A 20,732-nucleotide genomic window follows, 5' to 3' on the forward strand; every position below is an offset into this window, starting at 1 on the left:
GACATAACATCACTCTTTCTTGGTCATGATATTTATTTTCTCCTTCTCTATTTACCCCATGCCTTTCATCCTTGTTTTTTTTCTTTGAATCCCTTCAACTTTTTACTTTATTCACTTTCTTTTTGGCATTTTTCTTTTTGTTCTTTCTTTCTTTTCTTTGCCTTTCCTTTTCTTCATTTCATTCCTCTTCTTTGTACCCCCAAACTTATACTTTATTCAATTGTTTCTCAAGAATGCTAAGGAAAGATCGGGTGCCAAGAGAGGGTCATTACAAAATGGATTAAGGCTTGTAACGTGGTTATTGAATGAAAAAGGGTTTAGGCTCAAATGGGTTGACTAGGGATATCACATTGGTAGGCTATGGAAGATTTCAAAGTGGATCAAGGAGTGCCTACAATAATCATTTCTCAAGCCAAGCTACACTTAGAATTTCTCCTAGAAAAATATTCGGGGCAAGTTCTAGACTATTAGCATGGGTACTTGGACTTGCAACTAAATATCTAACCTCTCACGTTGCTGGATTGCTAAAGAGAACGGAGTCGAGGGCCCACAACAACTCTAGTTTAGATTGAGAATCACAAATGGCTCGACTGAACCACTCGATGATTGCTTAAGTCAACACAAGAGTTGAAAGGTCACAACTTGAGCTATTTTCTGCCAACAACTTACTTTTAACCATAAGGCCGTAGGTAAATGTGTTGGTACCAAATGAAGCATTCTTGAGACCCTTTTATTCATTACTACTATTTTTACCTAAAAATAAAAGAAAAAAATAGACTCAATCCCTCAAGAAGGTTTTCACGCCATCCATCGTTGGGAAGAGTCACAGGGTTCATACAAAACTCACCTTTGGAAAGAATCGTGGCATTAAGAAAACCAAAGGCTTATTGCTCACTTAAACATAAAAAGAAGCTAACAAATCAAAAAGAAGCTACTAAAGTAAATAAGAAGTTATACTACTAAGAAAAACAAACTAAAGAAGCTATGAAATAAACTACGGAAAGTAAGACAAATGAATATACAAACCGAGGGAAAATGAATATATACATCAAGTGAAAGGGAGGAATATATACATAACCAAAGAGAAAATAAAGATGAAAGAAAAAGAGTATTAGAGTTATTACAGGCCAAATGTCAATGTCATAATGAATCATCCAAAATTGACCACCCCCTGAATAAAAATAAGCATTGTCCTTAATGCTTAACAAAAATAAGAACAAGGAAAGGTAGAGAGTTAAGAGAACTCCCTATGTGGTCTCAGTGTGCATGGCATCCTCAGCACCCTCAGTCTCCTCCAACTGTATCTCATCATCACCTACCTGAGGGACAACAAGGTTGGTGAGCATCTGGAGCATCTCCTTAGCAGTGTGGGCAACAAGTTGTGGCTCTTTATACTGGCCAGCTGCTGCCTCTGATGCCGCAGGAACTAATGGTGCTGCTGGTGTTGACTCCATCAACAAATCACGTGGTAGATCTCCAGTAGATGCGATCTTGGCAACTATTTTTCTTAACGTATCCACAGACTTCTTCGAAGCCTGAGATTCGCGCATCTTCTTCACCTGTTTTCCCAACTCCTCAATGACTTCCCCATTTGCCACCAGAGTCTCCATGATGGTCTTATGATTTTCCAGGATCATTGACAATGTTTCCTCCAGTGACGGAGGTACCTGAGGTGCTGCTGGGGCAGAAGATTGTGCTACAACAGCACTGGATATGTCAGACAGCTTTGAAGTAGCTATCTGCATCCATTTGTTGAGACTCGCTAATGTCTGAGAGACTCGCAGCGCAGTGAGTGGATATGTGGAAGAGACAGGCACTAGTTGTAGATGGTCTAGTAGGTGGAGGTGGTGGCATGTCAACTGTCCCGGTGGAAGGCTCGGCTGCTGTGGAAGGCATGGGAACTGTGGAAGGCTCAACAACTGAATTTGTAACCACTACCATTGGCTCCTCAGACTGGCCAGCGGGGTAGTTGCCTTGCCCTTAAACTTTGATTTGTCAGCACCCTACAGGTGGTACCATGAGAAGGGCATCTTGGCTTTTACCGTTGTATCATATGGCCTCAGCTCTACCTTTGCATCGTTGAAATACTATGTGAGGGTGTTTGGATAAGGTAGGATCTTTCACCTTTTTGGACAACTAATGTGATATTTGTATTGGGGAAAATTATATTTATGTATATGGTGACGTGTCATGACGTATAGATTGGTCAAACAGTCAAAGAAATAAGGTTGGTTAACAGACACGAGCAACAACAGATACGAGCAAGTTAAATGAAGAAGGCACGAGCAGTCATACAAATAATTCGACGTTCGTACCTATTCAAGATATTCAAAGGTCAAAGATCGAGAAGAGACAAAGGAATGAATCTGACAGCAAAAAAGAGCCCAGATACAGCATTTAATGAGTATTAAGCAGGGTCGTGATCTAAGCGCTCGTCCTCTCTGGCTCGTGCAGTGTTCGGGCAGCCAGCTCTGTAAACTGCCGGCCATACTCCTACAAAGCGACCACAGGATCGCCGGCATGCTGCTGCATCTGCAGTCCCAACTGGTGGACTAAATGTAGACCAATAGCCTGCACAACATGTAAAATATAAATTACAGAACGCTATATCACAGTTATAAGTAAGAATACCAAATAACATACCAGTGCCTCGTGCCTCCCGACGAATGGAACGCACCGTCCGCCAGCTCGATGAACGGGATTCCCGAAGATAAGTCGGGTAACACCGCGGTACCAGGGCATATATTCATGCTCAGTATCCTGCTGACTTGCTGAAAGGGGGGGGGGGCAGAATCAGGTCAGCTCGCCGGTCCATGTAAATATCTGATCCTGTAGCCATGCCAAAAATACGTCGTCCACCCTGGTACGATCATCCCGCTGGTAATGTGTGGTCTCCCAGGTGGGCGTTGTCAGTACAAGCTGCGGCCTGCCAAACTGGCGAAGTGACGGAAGCGGCCCACATAAGTCGGTCGGCCGAGCAATAATCGGGAAAGCCAGCTATCACCGCGTCGTTGTACGGCGTCCAGATGAACTATTAAGGAAGAACAGAAAATGTCAGTATACGCAACTTGTGTTTGAAGCAATGACAAGTAAACTTAGATATAGATTTACCTGTGCGCTATCCAGCAAATCCAATATATCTCTGCACAAGAAGAGATTATGTCGAGCCTCGTTCTCGCGCGTATGTCCCTGCCGGAGTACCTACCTCCTAGATAGAGGGAGCAACTCCGGTGGTACAACCGGATCTAATGGTAGTAGAGGTGGCTGGAGCTGCAGAAACCGCTCCCAGGCCCAAACCTAACATAAAAACTTGACGTCAAATTTAAGATATATTTTTACTAGGTATGTTAAAATGAATAGAGTATTCGAATATGTTGTCACCTGTAGTAGCGGCAAGAATCCAGCAACCTCACACTGGGTGCCCATACTCGCCCGGCACATGCATCTGTACAAGTAGGCGAGAACAGTAGAGCCCCAGCTGTACTGGGGTAAATCATCTAACCGCTCAAGATGATGAAGAAATCTCAAGCTGACTAGGTTCCCCGAAGTGTTCGGGAACAAGATCCCTTCAAACAACAACAGTAGCAGCAACCTCGTATACCGGCCAATATGATAATCCGGTGTATCGTCATCGATCTGAGGATACAATGCCTCCAACCACAGTCGAATAGTCGTCAACGGAAAACGACTGGTCCCATGCAGTACAGTCTCATCCTCTGGCCGGAAAGCAGTGAGCTGCTGCAGCATGTCTAGGTATTGCACACGTGTCATCTCTCTCATGCGAGGCGGCAGAGAAACGGGGTGTCCATCAATGGGCAGCCCATATAAAATCTCCACATCCTGCAGTGTGACGGTGGCCTCGCCAATGGGCAGGTGGAAAGTGTGTGTCTCCGGTCTCTACCGCTCTATCAGGGCCGTGATCAAAGACCAATCGAGCTGCAGCCGCCCGATCTCAATCATCCTGTGGAAACCAGTGTACCACAGGCGCGCGACTACACGGGCATGGAGAACTCTGTCATGCAGAAAGACCCACATGTCGTCCACTCTCCTGGCACGGAGAGTCTGGGTCAATAACTCACCCTCCCATATGTGGGCTGACCTATGGTCGCCCTGTAACGAGAGTAGCTCATCGCTAAAAGGTCCGGGATGAATAGGCGGCGCCTCCATGTCGTCTACTGTAAATTAAACAACATTAATTACATGTTAGTTTTATAATTTTATATGTTTGTTTGTGAATTAAATAATTTTAAAATTTTATAATTAAATATTCACATATGGGTTCCAGGCTCGATATTTGGAGCCTAGTAGCACCAATTTATCCTGAATTCTTGTATGAGTTAGTTTTAGTATAATTTTATATGTTAGTTTGTAAATTAAATAATAAATTTTTATAATTAAATATTCACATATGGGTTCCAGGCTCCATATTTGGAGCCCAGTAGCACCAATTTATCCTGAATTCTTCTATGTGTTAGTTTTATAATTTTATAAGTTAGTTTGTAAATTAAATTATAAATTTTTATAATTAAATATTCACATATGGGTTTCAGGCTCAATATTTGGAGCCCGGTAGCGCCAATTGATCCTGAATTCTTGTATGTGTTAGTTTTATTATAATTTTATATGTTTGTTTGTAAATTAAATAATTAATTTTTATAATTAAATATTCACAAATGGGTTCTAGACTCGATATTTGGAGCCCAGTAACACTAATTTATCTGAATTCTTCTATTTGTTAGTTTTATTATTTTATATGTTAGTTTTATAATTTTATATTTTTGTTTGTAAATTAAATAATTAACTTTTACAATTATATAATATTTAATTATTAAATATTCATATATGGGTTCCAGGCTCGATATTTGCGGTCCAATAACACCAAATATATGTTGACTATAGTAGGACGGAGTTTGTGTTTGATCTATTAGTTATTTTGACGTATTTTTGAGTGTAAGAGATACTTAAACTACAAGGAAACTACGCTAAAAGGCACTACATTTTACTACGCTAAAAGGCACTATATTTTACTACGCTAAAAGGCATTATATTTTACTACCCTAAAAGGCATTCCGATTTACTAGTCTTTAAGTAAAAAAATAATTTAAACCAGATAAAACATAACAAATACATTGTAATCACAAAAAAACATATAAAATAGTAATAGTAATTTATTAACATTTTTATTAACAAATAATAACGATTTCACAATTTTTATATTCTTTTTACAACATAGTATCTTAGTCCGGATAAAAATAACATACCAATTTAATCGCAAAAAAAAAAAAAAATACAAAACAACATACAACACATTCAAAACAACTAATATGCATTATTTATACGAGTTTGGACATAAACTAAATCGGAATACCTCCATTTATATTTTTCGGAAAGTTGAAGATTTGAAATTTTGACTCCGAAACAAGCAACCACAACAATAGAAGGCTTGACTAGGATGTGGGACCAACTTTGATTAGCTTTTGTGGGATGGCTGGGGTCCACTCCAATTTTTTATCATTTTAAGGGGGGGGGGGGACGNTTATTTTGACGTATTTTTAGGTATAAGAGATACTTAAACTACAGGGAAACTACGCTAAAAGGCACTACATTTTACTACGCTAAAAGGCACTACATTATACTACGCTAAAAGGCACTACATTTTACTACGCTAAAAGGCATTACATTTTATTACCCTAAAAGGCACTCCGATTTACTAGTCTTTAAGCAAAAAAATAATTTAAACCAGATAAAACACAACAAATACATTGTAATCACAAAAATACATATAAAACAGTAATAATAATTTATTAACATTTTTATTAACAAATAATAACAATTTCACAATTTTTACATATTTTTTTACAACATTAATATCTTAGTCCGGATAAAAACAACGTCCAATTTAATCGCAAAAAAAAAAAAAAAACACAAAACAACATACAACACATTCAAAACAACTAATATGCATTATTTATATGAGTTTGGACATAAACTAAATCGGAATACCTCGATTTATGTTTTTCGGAAAGTTGAAGATTTGAAATTTTGACTCCGAAACAAGCAACCCACAACAATAGAAGGTTTGGCTAGGATGTGGACCAACTTTGATTAGTTTTTGTGGGACCAACTTTGATTACAAAACGCGATTCATTACCGCGTTTTATATTAAACGTGGTAATGGACCGCGTTTTATATACTTGTCTTTTCAGCTGCCACTAAATCGCGGTTTGTTACTGCGTTCTATATAAAACGCGATTTATAACCGCATTTTATATAGAAATGTAACTTTTTTTTACACTTAAAAACGTGTTTTGAGTCCAAAAGAAGGCATTTAGGTTCCGGACTCCGCCAACCTCTGTCCATTTTAAGATTGAGTAGTTGAGGTTGTTCAAATTTGAAGTTTCGAAATCTTTTATAGTTTAATGCTTGTTTCCTTGTTCTGCTCTCTGAGGTCCCTGCCTTAGCAGGCAACCGTACAAGTTTTTGAAATAAATGTATGTTTGACGTGAAAGTAGAGCAAACAACAAGATAAGAATGATAGAGATGTGTAGATTTAATAAATTATCTTTTTATTATATTAGTATAAAATAAAATATACATATTTGATGTATAAGCTCTCAAAATGGCAGCCGAAAAAATATATATTTTTTCTATATTATTTGTATACATATATGTGTTCTGTATGTTATATATAACAATTATACAAGTTTTATACACTTTTTCGGTTACATAATGTAAATAGTTTCTCACGCTGGCTAAAAGTGAAAATATCCTATTTTATAGAGTATACCATTATAAAAGTTGATGTTAGGCTATAGGTAAAAAATTATTACAGAGAAGTAAAATTTGACAAGAAAATAGATTTCAAAGAAAGGACAATTATTATAAAAAGGTTTGGCTATATATAAAGACTTTTTAATTTTAAATTTCTTATTTTACCTTGATGACATGTTATTATAGTTATAAAAAGTCTAGTTTGTATTTAATACTACAATTTCTATGAGTTCTTTTAGTACATGCCAAATCTTTTTTCTTAAATTTCATGCCTAAAGTCAAACGACATTACACGGAGCCACTTATATTCGATTCGACCCGTCCGTTCGACTGCAGAGGTACTAGTATTTTTTAAACAACAACATCCCTCTTATTTTGAACTGTTCTGTTTGATGATAATATTGTACTATTATTTTTAAACAACCGCTCCTATATATATATATTTTGTCTGTAAATTTTTATTACTGTCTAGAAGTTTGTGTAGATATTACTGAAAGCAGAAATCTTGTGTCATTTGGACATTTAATAGTTGTTTCATTGGGATTCTTGCATTTTGTAATAGTGAAAGAAGCTGAGGAAACTGATTAAAGTAATGTTTTTTTTTTCATAACTGGATTCTTAATTGCTCACTTCCTTGCATTCCATTTTTGTACAAGAAAAAGGTCAGCTATCACCTGAGGCTTTTTGCACAAATTTTGACTCTGCTGTTTGAAAGCAGCCTAATAAAAGAAGTAGTTTTTGGCTGTAGTTCACTGTCATCTGCATTGTACATTTATTCAGAAATCATGTGCAAGAACAGTTGGATTGAGTAGTTGAGTTTCAGCTTCTGTCAAGTCGTTTTGGATTCATTAGGACATCTCCAAAAAAAAGAAGTGTTTTTGCTGGTGCTGTTTTGCTACTAAATTTGGAATTCTTTTTTGCATAGATTCACAAAGTGATCTTCTTTATGTACTTTCATTTGTCTCAGAATCTTGACCACACCCTCTTCTCTCACCAGAAGAAAGGTTAAAATTTGTATACCTTGAGTTTCTTGAGAAATTCAATAGGCTTTAGTTGTTACATAGGGTCTTATCTGGAGGGTCTCTTCTTGAATAGTTGCAATGTCAGCTATAATGCATGTAAAGTTTTGTTCTTGAAAGTTTAAAGGCAAAGGTTTGGAAACTGTTCTGGGGCAATGGGTACTAGGGAAGTGAAGAAAAAGGAAAAGAAGCAGGAGTATAAGAGTTGTAATGTTGCTGAGAAAGTTATGGTGGCTGTTAAGGCATCAAAAGAGATACCTAAGACTGCTCTTTTGTGGGCTTTGACTCATGTTGTTCAACCTGGAGATTGCATTACACTTGTTGTGGTTGTACCTTCACAAAGTTCTGGTAATTTTTCTAACTTATTTCCATTTCCCTCACTCTCATTGCGAAGTACTAAATCTACTTTTCTTTTGGTTTCCACCTGGTATTCGATTCTCGCTTTAAGGCCCGACTAATCCGGATTTGTGCCGGAAAGTCCGACGTCGGGGGTAAAGCGATCCTTACCATTCCCAGGGCTCGTTTCTGTTGGGCTTTCATTAAGCTATCTTTATTGAATTATTATATGCCTTGTCATGTTAATACTTGTTCCTTGAGTCGAGGGTGTATCAGAAACAGTCTCTCTGTCTTTATAAGGTAGGGGTAAGGTCTGCCTACACGCTACCCTCCGCAGACCCCACTTATGGGATTGGATTAAGTGCGTTTGTTGTTGTTGTTGTCAATTAAATACCTGGTGTTTCTTGTTGTCAGTTTTTGCTGTTTCTGTGCTTCCACAATAGAATCTAGCAACTGGATGTTCTGATTATATGTACATAACTTTAGTGGTTTTCACAAACATTTTCTAGGTAGAAAGCTGTGGGGTTTCCCCAGGTTTGCTGGAGATTGTGCCAATGGTCACAGAAAGTCAAATTCTGGAAATAGTACTGAGCGAACGTTAGACTTAGCAGATTCCTACTCTCAGATGATCCTTCAGCTCCAAGATGTTTATGATCCAACTAAGGTTAGTGCTAAAAGTCTTGATTTTGTGCACATTGTTATAAGGTGCTTTCACACTGACATACTAAAAACTTGGTGCTTTTTTTGTCCGTGTCATATCTGCCAGATAAACGTGAAGATTAAAATTGTTTCTGGTTCACCACATGGAGCTGTGGCTGCTGAGGCAAAGAGGACTCAAGCTAATTGGGTTGTTTTGGACAAGTAAGTTTACAAGTTTTAAGAGTGTGATTCCTTGTTTATGTTCTTTAATTCTCTATGCTATTTGCTGATTCATGTTTCAACTTTTCCAGACATCTTAAATATGAGAAGAAATGCTGTATGCAGCAGTTGCAGTGCAATATTGTAGTAATGAAGCGATCTCAACCAAAAGTTCTCCGCCTAAATTTAGTTGGTTCACCTAAAAAGGAACCTGATGTCGCGGGCTCATTACCTTCAGAGCAAGCTGAATCATGCGGAAAAGAAGTAGATAATAATTATTCATTGGATTCTTCTAGAGGTCCATTAGTAACACCAACAAGTAGTCCAGAGATGTTCAGTGCTACTGAAGCCGGCACTTCATCAGTTTCAAGTTCTGATCCTGGAACTTCACCATTTTTGGTCACTGAAGTAAATAGGGATTTGCGCAAAGCAGAGTTGTTAGCCTTAAAGGAAGATCAAGATGTAGATGATTCAAGTTCAGAGAGTGAGAGTGAAAGTCTATCTTCTTCAAGTTCAAGATTCCAACCGTCGATAGTGGACAGTGTCAATTCACATAGTCAACTCTCTCAACGCCCGGTAAATAGCTCATTTAGATCTTTTGACAGGTTACAGATATCGACAACCAAGTCATTGCTGGAGAAGTTAACTAAGCTTGATATAGAAGGTGGTAGTGGATCACCGAGTCCATTAACCAGAAGTGCACCTCTTGGCGCTCCTCCCTTGTGTTCAATATGTCAACACAAGGCGCCTGTATTTGGGAAACCTCCGAGGTGGTTTACTTATACTGAACTGGAGCTTGCAACAGGAGGATTTTCACAAGCCAATTTCTTGGCCGAGGGAGGATATGGATCCGTTCACAGAGGAGTCCTTCCAGACGGTCAAGTTGTTGCTGTCAAGCAACATAAATTGGCAAGTTCTCAAGGAGATCAAGAATTTTGCTCGGAAGTTGAAGTGCTCAGCTGTGCTCAGCACCGTAATGTTGTCATGTTGATAGGATTCTGCATCGAAGACAGGAGAAGATTGCTAGTATATGAATATATATGCAATGGTTCTTTAGATTATCATCTATATGGTATGTGTACTCATGTTTCTTTATACACTGGTGAGTGTGCTGATTTTGCTTCAGTTAATAATGGACTTCTTTTACGTTGGCAAGGTTACTTTCCAATTACTGCTGATATAGATATGTGCTTGCACTAATATAAGAAAACCTGTCATATTTTTTCTCAATATAATTTTTCTTTGTTGATCTGTTGATATATGCTTCATTTTCACTGTTCTTGAGCCGAGGGTCTTTCGGAAACAGCCTCCCTACATTCTTAAGGTGTGCGTATACATTACCCAGACCCCACTTGTGAGATTTCACTGAGTTTGTTGTTGTTGTTGTTTTGATCTGTTGATATATGAACTAAATGAAATTAACGTGACAGTAAAGATGTACAGTTTGGATATGTAGAGCATGTACTTATTATTTGGTGATATAAGAAGTAGAACTTGCACCAAATAAAAGTTACAGACACAAAAAGATTCATAAAAAGGGTTGTTAATGGTTTGTTCTATTGACCTTAAGATTGGTCTTTTTGCCTTTATGTATTACTTAACATCACTTTCTGGTATTTACAGGACATAATAGGGAACCTTTGGAGTGGTCTGCACGTCAAAAGATTGCAGTTGGAGCTGCACGTGGTTTGCGATATCTTCATGAAGAGTGCAGAGTGGGCTGCATTGTCCACCGGGACATGCGACCCAACAACATTCTCATCACACATGACTTTGAACCACTAGTATGGAAAATCTCTTACTCTGAAGCATTTCTTTTAGTTGTATCCTTGATATAGATGGTCTCATGAAGTATATATTCTAATCTCTCCAAGCTCAATTGATATAGATGTACTATAACAAACAAACATATTCCTAGAGCTTCTCCATTGTTTTTCAAGCGACTGATTGGAAGACGAAAACAACGAAAGAAGCAACACCTTTGAGATGAAATCAACTTTGTTAGCATCAAATGTCCTATGACAATTTCTTAAACTCAATCCAAGAGATCACGGGTTCGAGCCATGGAAACAGCCTCTTGCAGAAATGCAGGGTAAGGCTGCGTACAATAGATCCTTGTGGTCCGGCCCCTTCCCCGGACCCTGCGCATAGCGGGAGCTTAGTGCACCGGGCTGCCCTTTAATGCGTGCGGTTTTCGAACTCTAACAAGCAATTGTATTGTGGACCTCTTTGGTGAGACAAAATGAAATGAGTGGATAAAATGGGCAAGTAGTCTTTATAATAGGCAATACAATTTTGAAAGCTATCTCCTTGACTTTTGACTACTAGAGTATTCTCACTTGCATCCTTTGCTTATCATCCTCTTGTCGACATATCATTTTTGTTTTCACTTGTTTCTTGCAAATATGATACTTGATTGCTTTTGAAGCTTAAAAATGAGTTGCTTTTGTTGCATTACAGTGATTTTGATGTCTACATTTTGTCGAAGCAGCAGTTGAACTGTATAAATCTTGCTACACCTTTGTTTCTAGGTCGGAGATTTTGGTTTGGCTAGATGGCAACCAGATGGTGATGCAGGTGTTGAAACGAGAGTACTCGGAACGTTTGGGTTAGGCCTTGAAAAATTATTTATATTGTACTTTTAATATGCAATTGGAAGGGGAACATTGGCGTAATTGGTAAAGTTGCTGCCATGTGACCAGGAGGTCACGGCTTCGAGCTGTGAAAACAGCCTCTTGCAGAAATGTAGGGTAAGGCTGCATACCATAGATCCTTGGGGTCCGGCCCATCCCCCACCCCCCGCTATGCATAGCGGGAGCTTACTGCACCAGGCTGCCCCTTTTTTTTTAATATGCAATTGCAGAAACATTAAACTTATTTTCTGTTATTAGGTACTTGGCTCCGGAGTATACTCAAAGTGGCCAGATTACTGAAAAAGCTGATGTTTACTCACTTGGAGTGGTGCTCGTAGAGATTGTAACTGGTCGAAAAGCAGTGGATATTACCAGGCCTAAGGGCCAGCAGTGTCTCACAGAATGGGTATACTTCAACACCTTATTATGCATCTTTCAGTTCTGGTTTGAGGAATAGTACGGCTATATATGCAGGTGCCTCGTCTCTTTTTCCCTTAAAAAAATCCGTGATTTTTTCATTCAATTATTTTCAGGCACGTCCATTGTTGGAAGAATGTGCAATCGATGAGCTAATAGATCCCCGACTAGGAAGCAGCTACACAGAGCACGAGGTGTATTGCATGTTGCATGCTGCATCTTTGTGCATACGACGAGATCCTCAGGCTAGACCTCGCATGTCTCAGGTAAGTTAAGTGTTATAATTTTGCTGCAAAATGTGAGTCAACTATGTCTGGATTCTCATGTATTTTTGTTTTTGTGTTAGGTACTTAGGATTCTTGAAGGTGACCTGATTATGGAATCTGGTCAACTGTCTACAACACCTAGGTATGATGTGGGAAGCCAAAGTGGAAGGATTTTGTCTGATCACTACGCGCAGTATGAGAGGTACAGTGGCTCCATACTAAACGATGGATTGGAGGGATTAAGTCCAAAGCTCATTTGACAAAAGGAGCCCCTCTATTATTTGGGACAGGGATAATCATAGGACTGCATTTTCAGGTCGTCTATAATTTACTTGGTACCGACTCTTGTGAACAAAGATATATTTGCTGCTTTATCAGCAGATCAAGCCACTGTATAGAAGTGAGGCATATTAGTGTAAAGTTTTTTATTGAGACCTGTCTATTTCTGTCATATCTCAAAGAAACGTTAGGTTTTTGAGGCATTGGATTCTCCCTAATGTTTGCAGTTCCGCTTAGTCCACCATAGGCACCTTCACTAGGATCAACAGTGGTCACTGCTTTTTCTTCCTTTGTGACTCAAACCAGAACCAAACCTTATGGTCAAAAGTGGAGCAGTTGTTCTACCAGTAGAGCTATCCTCACTCTTCTGTCATTGTTTTGAGACAACAAACTTACATTTGTACAAATGCCAAGCTTACAAGAAAAAGTTCTCGCGTCCCAATTGCTATATACTCCCTCCGGTTCAAAAAGAGTGTCCACTTAGCTCTTTTTTCTTGGTTCAGAAAGAGTGTCCCCCTACAAAATCAAGAAAGAATTAACCTTATTTTTTCAGATTTGCCCTTATTAAGTGTTAAGTGACCAAATCCCAATAAATATTAATTAGGGATAGCTTAGTCAAATTATCTATTTTTATCTAGGAGTTAGTATTTTCTAAAGGGGTGTGCAAATGGCTTAGTGGACTCTCTTTTTGAACCTGAGGGAGTACTATCTCAGGCCACCGGCTTTCTTGCTGGTCCTAAATGTATCACTTAGTTACCTGTGCCAAAATTCTTCATTGTTTCTTAGCACCATTCAATATAAAAGTTACACTCAAGAACTTATAGTGAAAGTTCACTTCTTTTCAGAAGATACAAGTGCAATCATGCTCACTATGCACCATAAACAAGTTTAACTTTCATTTACAGAGGTTTAAAAACTCTCCTATTCAACTTTGACCATTTTCTTTATTTGTCAAAAGTATCTAATTTACTTTAGTTCTGTAATTTCCATCTCACAATAGCAAGGTCGCAAACAGCACTTCATTTACAACACAAAGTTCTTTAAATATTCTACAGTTTACGAATAGAATAGATTACTTGAGATTATTGTAGTTGATGGAAGGGCATGAAGGACAGGGTAGACGTAAACGCAAGGACGAGAATTTAGCAGAGACCTAAATCCAGTATTTACACCAAACTAGATTCAGAGTTCAAGTGACATGCAATAATTAAACCTTGGGAAGATCATAGTTTATACAAAATACACAAAATAATATATTCATTAAATTAGTACAAACACTGAGTGTAGGTCAATTTTTCCCCAACTGAGCATGTCCTAAGAGCACCAAGAGCTAATCAAACCATAGCTGAAGAGAACAGGCTTTGGCTCAACCAATGGCATTATACTGCATATAAGTATATTGGATCCAGAGAAAACTATTGATACTAGTCTCAGCTAGCTCAAATGTTGGTGTTTTAAAGCCATTTTCATTTCAGTTTTACTTGGAGAGACATAATATGATAACACCGTAATATTTCCATGGTTTAGAACAAGCTTTCACATGTCAAAAGAAAGTTGACTACTATCTTATGTTTCACCATGTCCTTCTCTGGAGCAACATTCAATGAATGGAACAATACAATATAGAGTAGAAATGATTATGATATTAAAATTTACTCACACTTGTGCTATATTCGATTCGTATTTCAAATGTAAAGAAGAAAGCACCTCTATTTACAGATTTCTTACAAAAGCCACAGATTCAGATACATCCTATGTCTACTCATATCCAAGCAAACTGATTCTTCAGCGCCGTCTTTGCAGTAAAAACAAAAAGGGGAAAATCCAACCTCAATCAAGTCTTTACAGGCTTGGAATGGACTTAGCTCGAATAAACTGCTTGAGAATGGCTTTCTCATCATCAATGCGCCTTTTCTCCTCCGGATCTTTTGGCTTAAGTTTTCTCTTTTCTTCCAATATCCACTTAAATATTTCACGCTGTTGTTCTCCTGAAATTGGTTCACGAACAATAGCAGGCTGCACAGGAGGTGCTGCAGTAATAGCAGCTGATGATGAAACTGAATTACTAGGACTATCAGACACTTCTCCTGCATCAGTTCCCACATCTTTCTTTTTGGTCCTCAAGACAAGATAAGCTACACAAATTACAAAAAAAAAGTGTATGTTAATGTGCCGTGAATGTAAAAGCAAGATGAGTTATCGAATTAGAATTGGAAAGACACTGCAGCACAGCTCCAAAGAATGTAAAGAATGCACGAGCGACAAAAGAGTACAGGTTAACTTATCATCAGAGTCACACATCTTTCCAGAAGATAACACGTGACATTGAACTAAGATATGAGAAGTAACAAAGCCAATCTTCTGACTTGTTGTAACCAAACAAAACAATTCACTTCTCAGAAAGTGAATATGCTCATTACATATATAAAGTGTTTGCTACTTCTCCGTCAGAGTCATATCCCTTACAGCACAAATTTTTGCTAAAGAAATAGTGAAAGACAAAGAGAATCTACTTGCAGCAAAGCACAATACAGAATAAAGACTGTCCACCACTCAGAGTATGAGTTAGATATACTATGATCTCTTGATGTCGGAACTGAACCAATTGAGACACCGAAAATATAGACCGAAGCATATAGTGCAGAAGGACTAGAAGCCACTAGATAAGATCTAAATAGAAGGCTATCCAGTTCTCCACATTTCCAACTTGAATACAATCACCAATTGAACCACCAAGTAAAAGTGTATACAAGATTTCACATTCTTTTCTCTTTCTAAAGTACAATGTGGCTTTGATTAGAAAATTTATCAAGTGAAAAGCTCTGAGTTTCTCATTTCAGTACAATCTGTGTTTTTTTTGTTACGGGGAGCAAATGGTAGACTGGAGGAGTGAAAACAAAAGAGTGGATCCACTAGTTTATATAAATGTCAAATTCTATCAGAGTAGGCCTCTATCCGACAGCAATCAAATTTTAAAGACGGCAATACTATGCCCACCACAAACAACCTATGAAGCAGTAGACATCCATGTCATAACATTGTCAATACCACCAGGACCCCATTTAAGCTTTCAGTTAAAGCTGAAACAATCACAAAACATTCAAATGAAAAAGGAAGAGAACTCTATCAGCTAAAACAAAAGAAAAACTAAAACTGGGAAGAAAATTTACCAATTCAGACAACTAATACCAGGAAAGCGATGAGTAAATTCAAGGACGAGAGTTGTATTCCTTGTCTCGTATCACAGAGGGGACCTAGCATTTAGGGAAGCAGGTTTAGTATTTGGAAGCCCCCACTACCCTCAGCTTGAACCGAGTATTTTAGATGAGAAATTTTACACACACACACACCCTAAATTCGCACCATCACAAAATGGTAGTAATTGAACATACGATAGCCCTATGCACCAATTGACCTAACATTAAGGATCTATCCTGCTTACATCAAAAAATCCACAAAACTGGGCGCTAGTTGAAAGTCAAAGAGCACGCAACTGTATATTCAAGCAAGGATCAAAGGTAGGAGATTGAATACAGGACATGTATACACAGTTTTAATAAAGCAAGGGAGTCAGATAGGAACCTCCAACAGACAAATTGACAGCCAAGATCATAGGCCAAAGGAACTTGTAGCGCCGGAAAAAAGATTCCTTAGGCAGCAGCGGAGGTGGAGGCGCCGCCGCACTTCCTCCTACTGACGCCATCGATGATGAAGAAGAAGGTGGAAAATTGCTCTCTGCTCAGAGGTGCTTCTTATTATTCAACTTTGAACTTTCCTTCCTTTGATTCAATCGTTTTCACGTCTATGTTGCCTCTTCTTCTCAGTGATGACTCGAGGAAAAAGATTCTTACCTGCACATAAATTTGGTTGAAATTGTGAAAAAATTAAATTTTTGAATATGAGATCAAAAATATTTTATTTTAAAATTAAAATTATGTTTGGACATGCATTTACTTAAAAAGAATATAGTATAAAATTTTGAGAGTAAAAAACTTCAAAAATTTTAAAAATTACTTTAGAGATATTTTTGGGATTTGACAATTTTATTTTCAAATTCTACCAGAAAATAGTTAAAATCTATAAACAAACAGATATTTAAATATAAATTTGAAGAAAAAAACTCTCACATTTTATGGCTAAACGGGAATGAAATGAGAATACTTATAGAACTAAAGAATTAACTATTATGGTTAAATGGTAAATTCTATATTATATTAAAAAAAAAAAAGATAAGTTCACGAATTGATTAGGTTATATTGCCCCTATGTTATAATATGCGAAATTTAGCAATTTTGTGATCCATTAAATTTTTTATTTAATATTATCTCGCAATTAGGAAAGTCTCATTTCTTACTCTTGAAGCTGACTGAAGGTAATTATAAATCATAGTTAAAAAGTTAAGGATAATTTGAAATTCTTCTTCTCAAAGAATTTGAAACATAGAGTTCACCCGCTTCATGTTGTATCTCTATTCTTTTTTTGGGTCAACCAGATACCTTGTTAATTGTTACCGGTGTCTACCAAAGTTGCCATATTACAAACATTTACTTTTCTTTCAAAAACAGTTCCTGAGATGTCTACCCACAATCCTTGGTTAGCAAACACCGGAGGAACTGCCAAAAACTGGGTCTTGTCAAAAACTTCCTTCCTAGCTCCTTCCTTTGCGAGGAGGTCCGCCACTTGGTTCTGGTCCCTGTAGCTATGTCATATGACTGGGTTCCCCAACTGCTCCATCAGATACCTGCATTCAGAAATTATGGGGTTGTGAGTTAAGTTGCCATTTTTTAACATTTCCAACACCATTTCAGAGTCGGTGTCAATCACCAGAGGTGTCAAGCCTTGGTCTAGGGCTATTTTTAGCCCCGACCATAGGGCTTGAAGCTTTGCCCTAAGACTATCAGTGTTTGAGAGACCCCTCATGAAGCCAAAGATCCAGTCACCCATGTTGTTTCTAAATACCCCTATATACCCCATTTCCATGTGTTAAGGCATGCAACCCCATCAATGTTCAGCTTATAAAAGCCTATATCTGGTGGGCGCCACTATAGGTATAAGGTGGTTGTTGCCGGAGCAGTCCTTGAAGTGGATGCTACATGGTGGTATATAACAGCCTTAGCTATTGTTTGGTGAACATTAATGTGGTTCTTCCTCTTTTCAAAGACATTAGGGTTCCTGGTTAGCCAGACTCCCCAGAGGCAGAAGGGTAGTAGTTGTTTCCATTTGATGCAAGCATTATAGTCCACACTTTGGAGCCTATGCCATGTGTTTTCCCAGTTGTGCATACAAAATAGATTTGCACTAAGGCTAGGCTGCTGAGTACAGTTGTGTAGCAAATGCTGCTAGAATTGTTTGGTATTGGCACATTCAAAGAAGATGTGGTTCATGTCTTCTACTGCATGATCACAGAAGGAGCAATTAGGGGTAATTCTCAGGCCAATGTGGTGTAAGTGATTCCCTATAGGCAGCCTGTTTTGTTGCATGAGCCATATGAAGAACTTGATCTTATTAGGGGTCTTTAGTTTCCAAATCCAGCTGAAGAGGTCTTCATTAGAATTGTCATCATGCATAAGTGCATCAAGATAAGAGTAGACTGATTTGGTACTAAACGTGCCATTGGGGTTAAGGTTCCAGATTAGTTTGTCCTCAACAGAGGTGGAGGTGGGGATGAAGGTATTTTGTATTATCACGGTGGTATCAAGTGGGATTGGGTAGGGAATGCAGCTAAAATCCCAAATCCCATTGGAGAACACCTCATTAATCTTGGTGTTCATGTCTCTATGGTTCCATGGACCATTAAGGATTGTATCCAGAGGCTGCATTTGGGCATCCATGGGTCAGTGAGAAATCTAACCCTATCCCCTTCGTGAACCACCCATCTAGTGCAATTAGTGCAAACCTTCCATCCCTCCTGGATATTTTCCAGCTTCTAGTTTTAGGCTTAACCCTACTCCCTCCTCCATTGCAGTGCTTGCCCATGATCACTCTAGCCCAGATGGAGGTAGTGATGTTGTAGAGTCTCCAAGCAAGACTGGAGTGGCATGTTTTGTTCTTTAAGTGGGACTGTTGGAGACCCAGCCCTCCTTTGTTATTTGGTTTGGTGACAGTGGCCCACTTGATCATGTATAACTTTCTTTTCATTGGGGTAGTACCCCAAACGAAATTCCTTTGGATTTTGTCAATTTAGTTGGTTATTTGGAAGGGTAGCTTGATGTATTGCATGACATGGTTAGGGATGCTTCTAAGGCATGCCTTAGCCAGAGTGGCTCGACCAGCCATGTTCAGGAATTTGTTTTCCATCCTGTCATTCTACTATTAAGGTTATCTATGATGAACTGGAAGTCACTGTTCCTAGGCCTTTTAGTGAAGATGGGGAACCCAAGGTATTTCCCAAAGTCTTTTGCACCTTTGATACCTAGAATGGCACTACATGTTGTGGCACACTCTGCTTGGAAATTAGAGAAAAAGATCACTTTGGATTTCTGGTGGTTGACTTTCTGCCCAAATGCAGCATTGAAGCTGCCCAGAATGGCTAAGATTGACTCATAGTTACTTTTATTGGCTCTAGCAAACATAATGAGGTCATCAGCAAAGAATAGGTGGGAGATTCTAGTCCCTCCCCTACTGATATTGATAGGACACCAATCCTTCTCAGATACAGCATTGTCAATATCCCTAGATAGCCTTTCCATGCATATGATGAACAGGTAGGGCGGCATAGGATCCTCTACCTAATGCCTCTACTGGGTTTGAAGTACTCGGTCTGAGTACCATTGACTATGATAGCATACTAGGAATCTCAAATCTATCCAAGGACAAGGATGAAGCTTTGGAATCTCAAAGAGGGCCTTTAACAAGATCTCAAGCTAAAAAGTTGCAAAACAAGGTCATTGGACTTCAGGAACGATCAAAGAAGTTGTTAGTTGGGAGGAAGAGCTTAAGGATACAGGATATGAGTTATCTAGGTGTTATAATTATTTTATGGCCCAAATTCATGTCTAGTAAGAGGTGGATTAGATCCCAAGAAATATCCTCTGAAGAAGGTTCAAATCAGGCCACTGTTGGACCAATTTAGCACCTAAAATGTGTCCAAACTTGCAGGCCATGAAGTGCTACATAAAGCCACATTTTTATAGCATGTACAAATTACTTACTTGATGTCCAAGAATGGTACAATAGTCGTGCTAGATGTTGAGTGCAAGTTGGTACCAAGTTGCTTGCAAATTTCCTTCAAGATTCTATCCAAGATTGGTTTGGGACTTATTTCCATATATTATGGGAATATATTTATTGATTTCCTAGTTATTTAAGGTTATGTTTTTCTTTTACTAAGATTTTTGGAATTACATTCCAAGAATGACTTGGTTTTTGCTTCCTAGTATTTTTCTTTTCCTAAGGTAGTTGGACTTGTTGTCCAAAGTAGTTTAGGACTTTATTTACTTGTTTTTTAGGTAGAATTTCGTGACCCCTCTCTATATAAAGGGGTGTATTCTTTGTTTTTAGACTTAGATTATTGAGATTATTATCAATAAAAATTGTGATTTTTCTTGCACTCTTATGTGTGGCTACTCTTGGATTTATTCTTCAACCTTCAAGACTCAACGTAAGGTGGTAAGATTAAACTCTTTCGAAATCTTAGATCACTTCTAGGTATTCAATAAAGGTGACACGTTTAGGCTTATTGTTGTTCTTGTTATTCTAAAGGGTCGGGTTTTACAATCTATCTCTTGTTTTTAATTCTCTATCAAAGGTGACTAGTTCTTTGTTAGCTAATTGTTGTTGTTAGGATTCAACTTCAAGAATAGAATTCTTGAATTTAAGAAACTCTTTCCTGAATTCAACATGTCTTTAATTTTCTGTCATTTTTTTTGTTTCTCTACTTTCTTTTAGCTTCCGCAAGTTTCTTGATTTTCTTGTTTTTCTTTAGTAATTTTTGAATCCCCTATTGTGTTGTTATCAAGTGGTATCAGAGCATAGGCTAATCAAGATTTCAATCTTGATAATCTTGGGAGGTTCTTGAGCAACAAAAAAATGAAAATCAGCCCAAAAAAAAGTGTTATTGCTCATTATTATTTTTAGAATTCAAGTATTATTTGGTTTCCAAGTCAAGAAAGGAAACAAGAAGAGGGGATCCTTGTTCTTGAAGATTAAGGAAA

At 38.1% G+C, this 20,732-nt stretch overlaps 2 protein-coding genes across 3 annotated transcripts; one reads left to right on the forward strand and one right to left on the reverse strand.

Moving 5' to 3' along the window:
* Window positions 1-7,197: 7,197 nt before the first annotated feature.
* Window positions 7,198-12,738, forward strand: LOC109212951 (inactive protein kinase SELMODRAFT_444075-like). Of its 2 annotated transcripts, none has more exons than XM_019376686.1 (9): window positions 7,198-8,138; window positions 8,636-8,790; window positions 8,893-8,987; window positions 9,077-10,056; window positions 10,608-10,768; window positions 11,516-11,592; window positions 11,876-12,023; window positions 12,151-12,300; window positions 12,381-12,738. In XM_019376686.1, the coding sequence occupies exons 1-9, from the start codon at window positions 7,946-7,948 to the stop codon at window positions 12,558-12,560; spliced, it is 2,139 nt and encodes a 712-aa protein (XP_019232231.1). In that variant the 5' UTR covers window positions 7,198-7,945; the 3' UTR covers window positions 12,561-12,738. The 2 variants fall into 2 exon arrangements, with proteins under 2 accessions (XP_019232231.1, XP_019232232.1); XM_019376687.1 differs by having other exon boundaries at window positions 12,389-12,533.
* A 1,384-nt stretch (window positions 12,739-14,122) lies between these two features.
* LOC109212953 lies at window positions 14,123-16,442 on the reverse strand. Its single transcript, XM_019376688.1, has 2 exons — window positions 16,162-16,442; window positions 14,123-14,714 (listed from the first exon to the last, which is right to left on the reverse strand). Exons 1-2 carry the CDS (start codon window positions 16,280-16,282, stop codon window positions 14,422-14,424), a joined length of 414 nt encoding a protein of 137 aa, XP_019232233.1. The 5' UTR covers window positions 16,283-16,442; the 3' UTR covers window positions 14,123-14,421.
* Between the last annotated feature and the right edge of the window lie 4,290 nt (window positions 16,443-20,732).

The sequence above is a fragment of the Nicotiana attenuata genome, unplaced genomic scaffold (assembly GCF_001879085.1).
Source record: "Nicotiana attenuata strain UT unplaced genomic scaffold, NIATTr2, whole genome shotgun sequence".
Taxonomy (NCBI): domain Eukaryota; kingdom Viridiplantae; phylum Streptophyta; class Magnoliopsida; order Solanales; family Solanaceae; genus Nicotiana; species Nicotiana attenuata.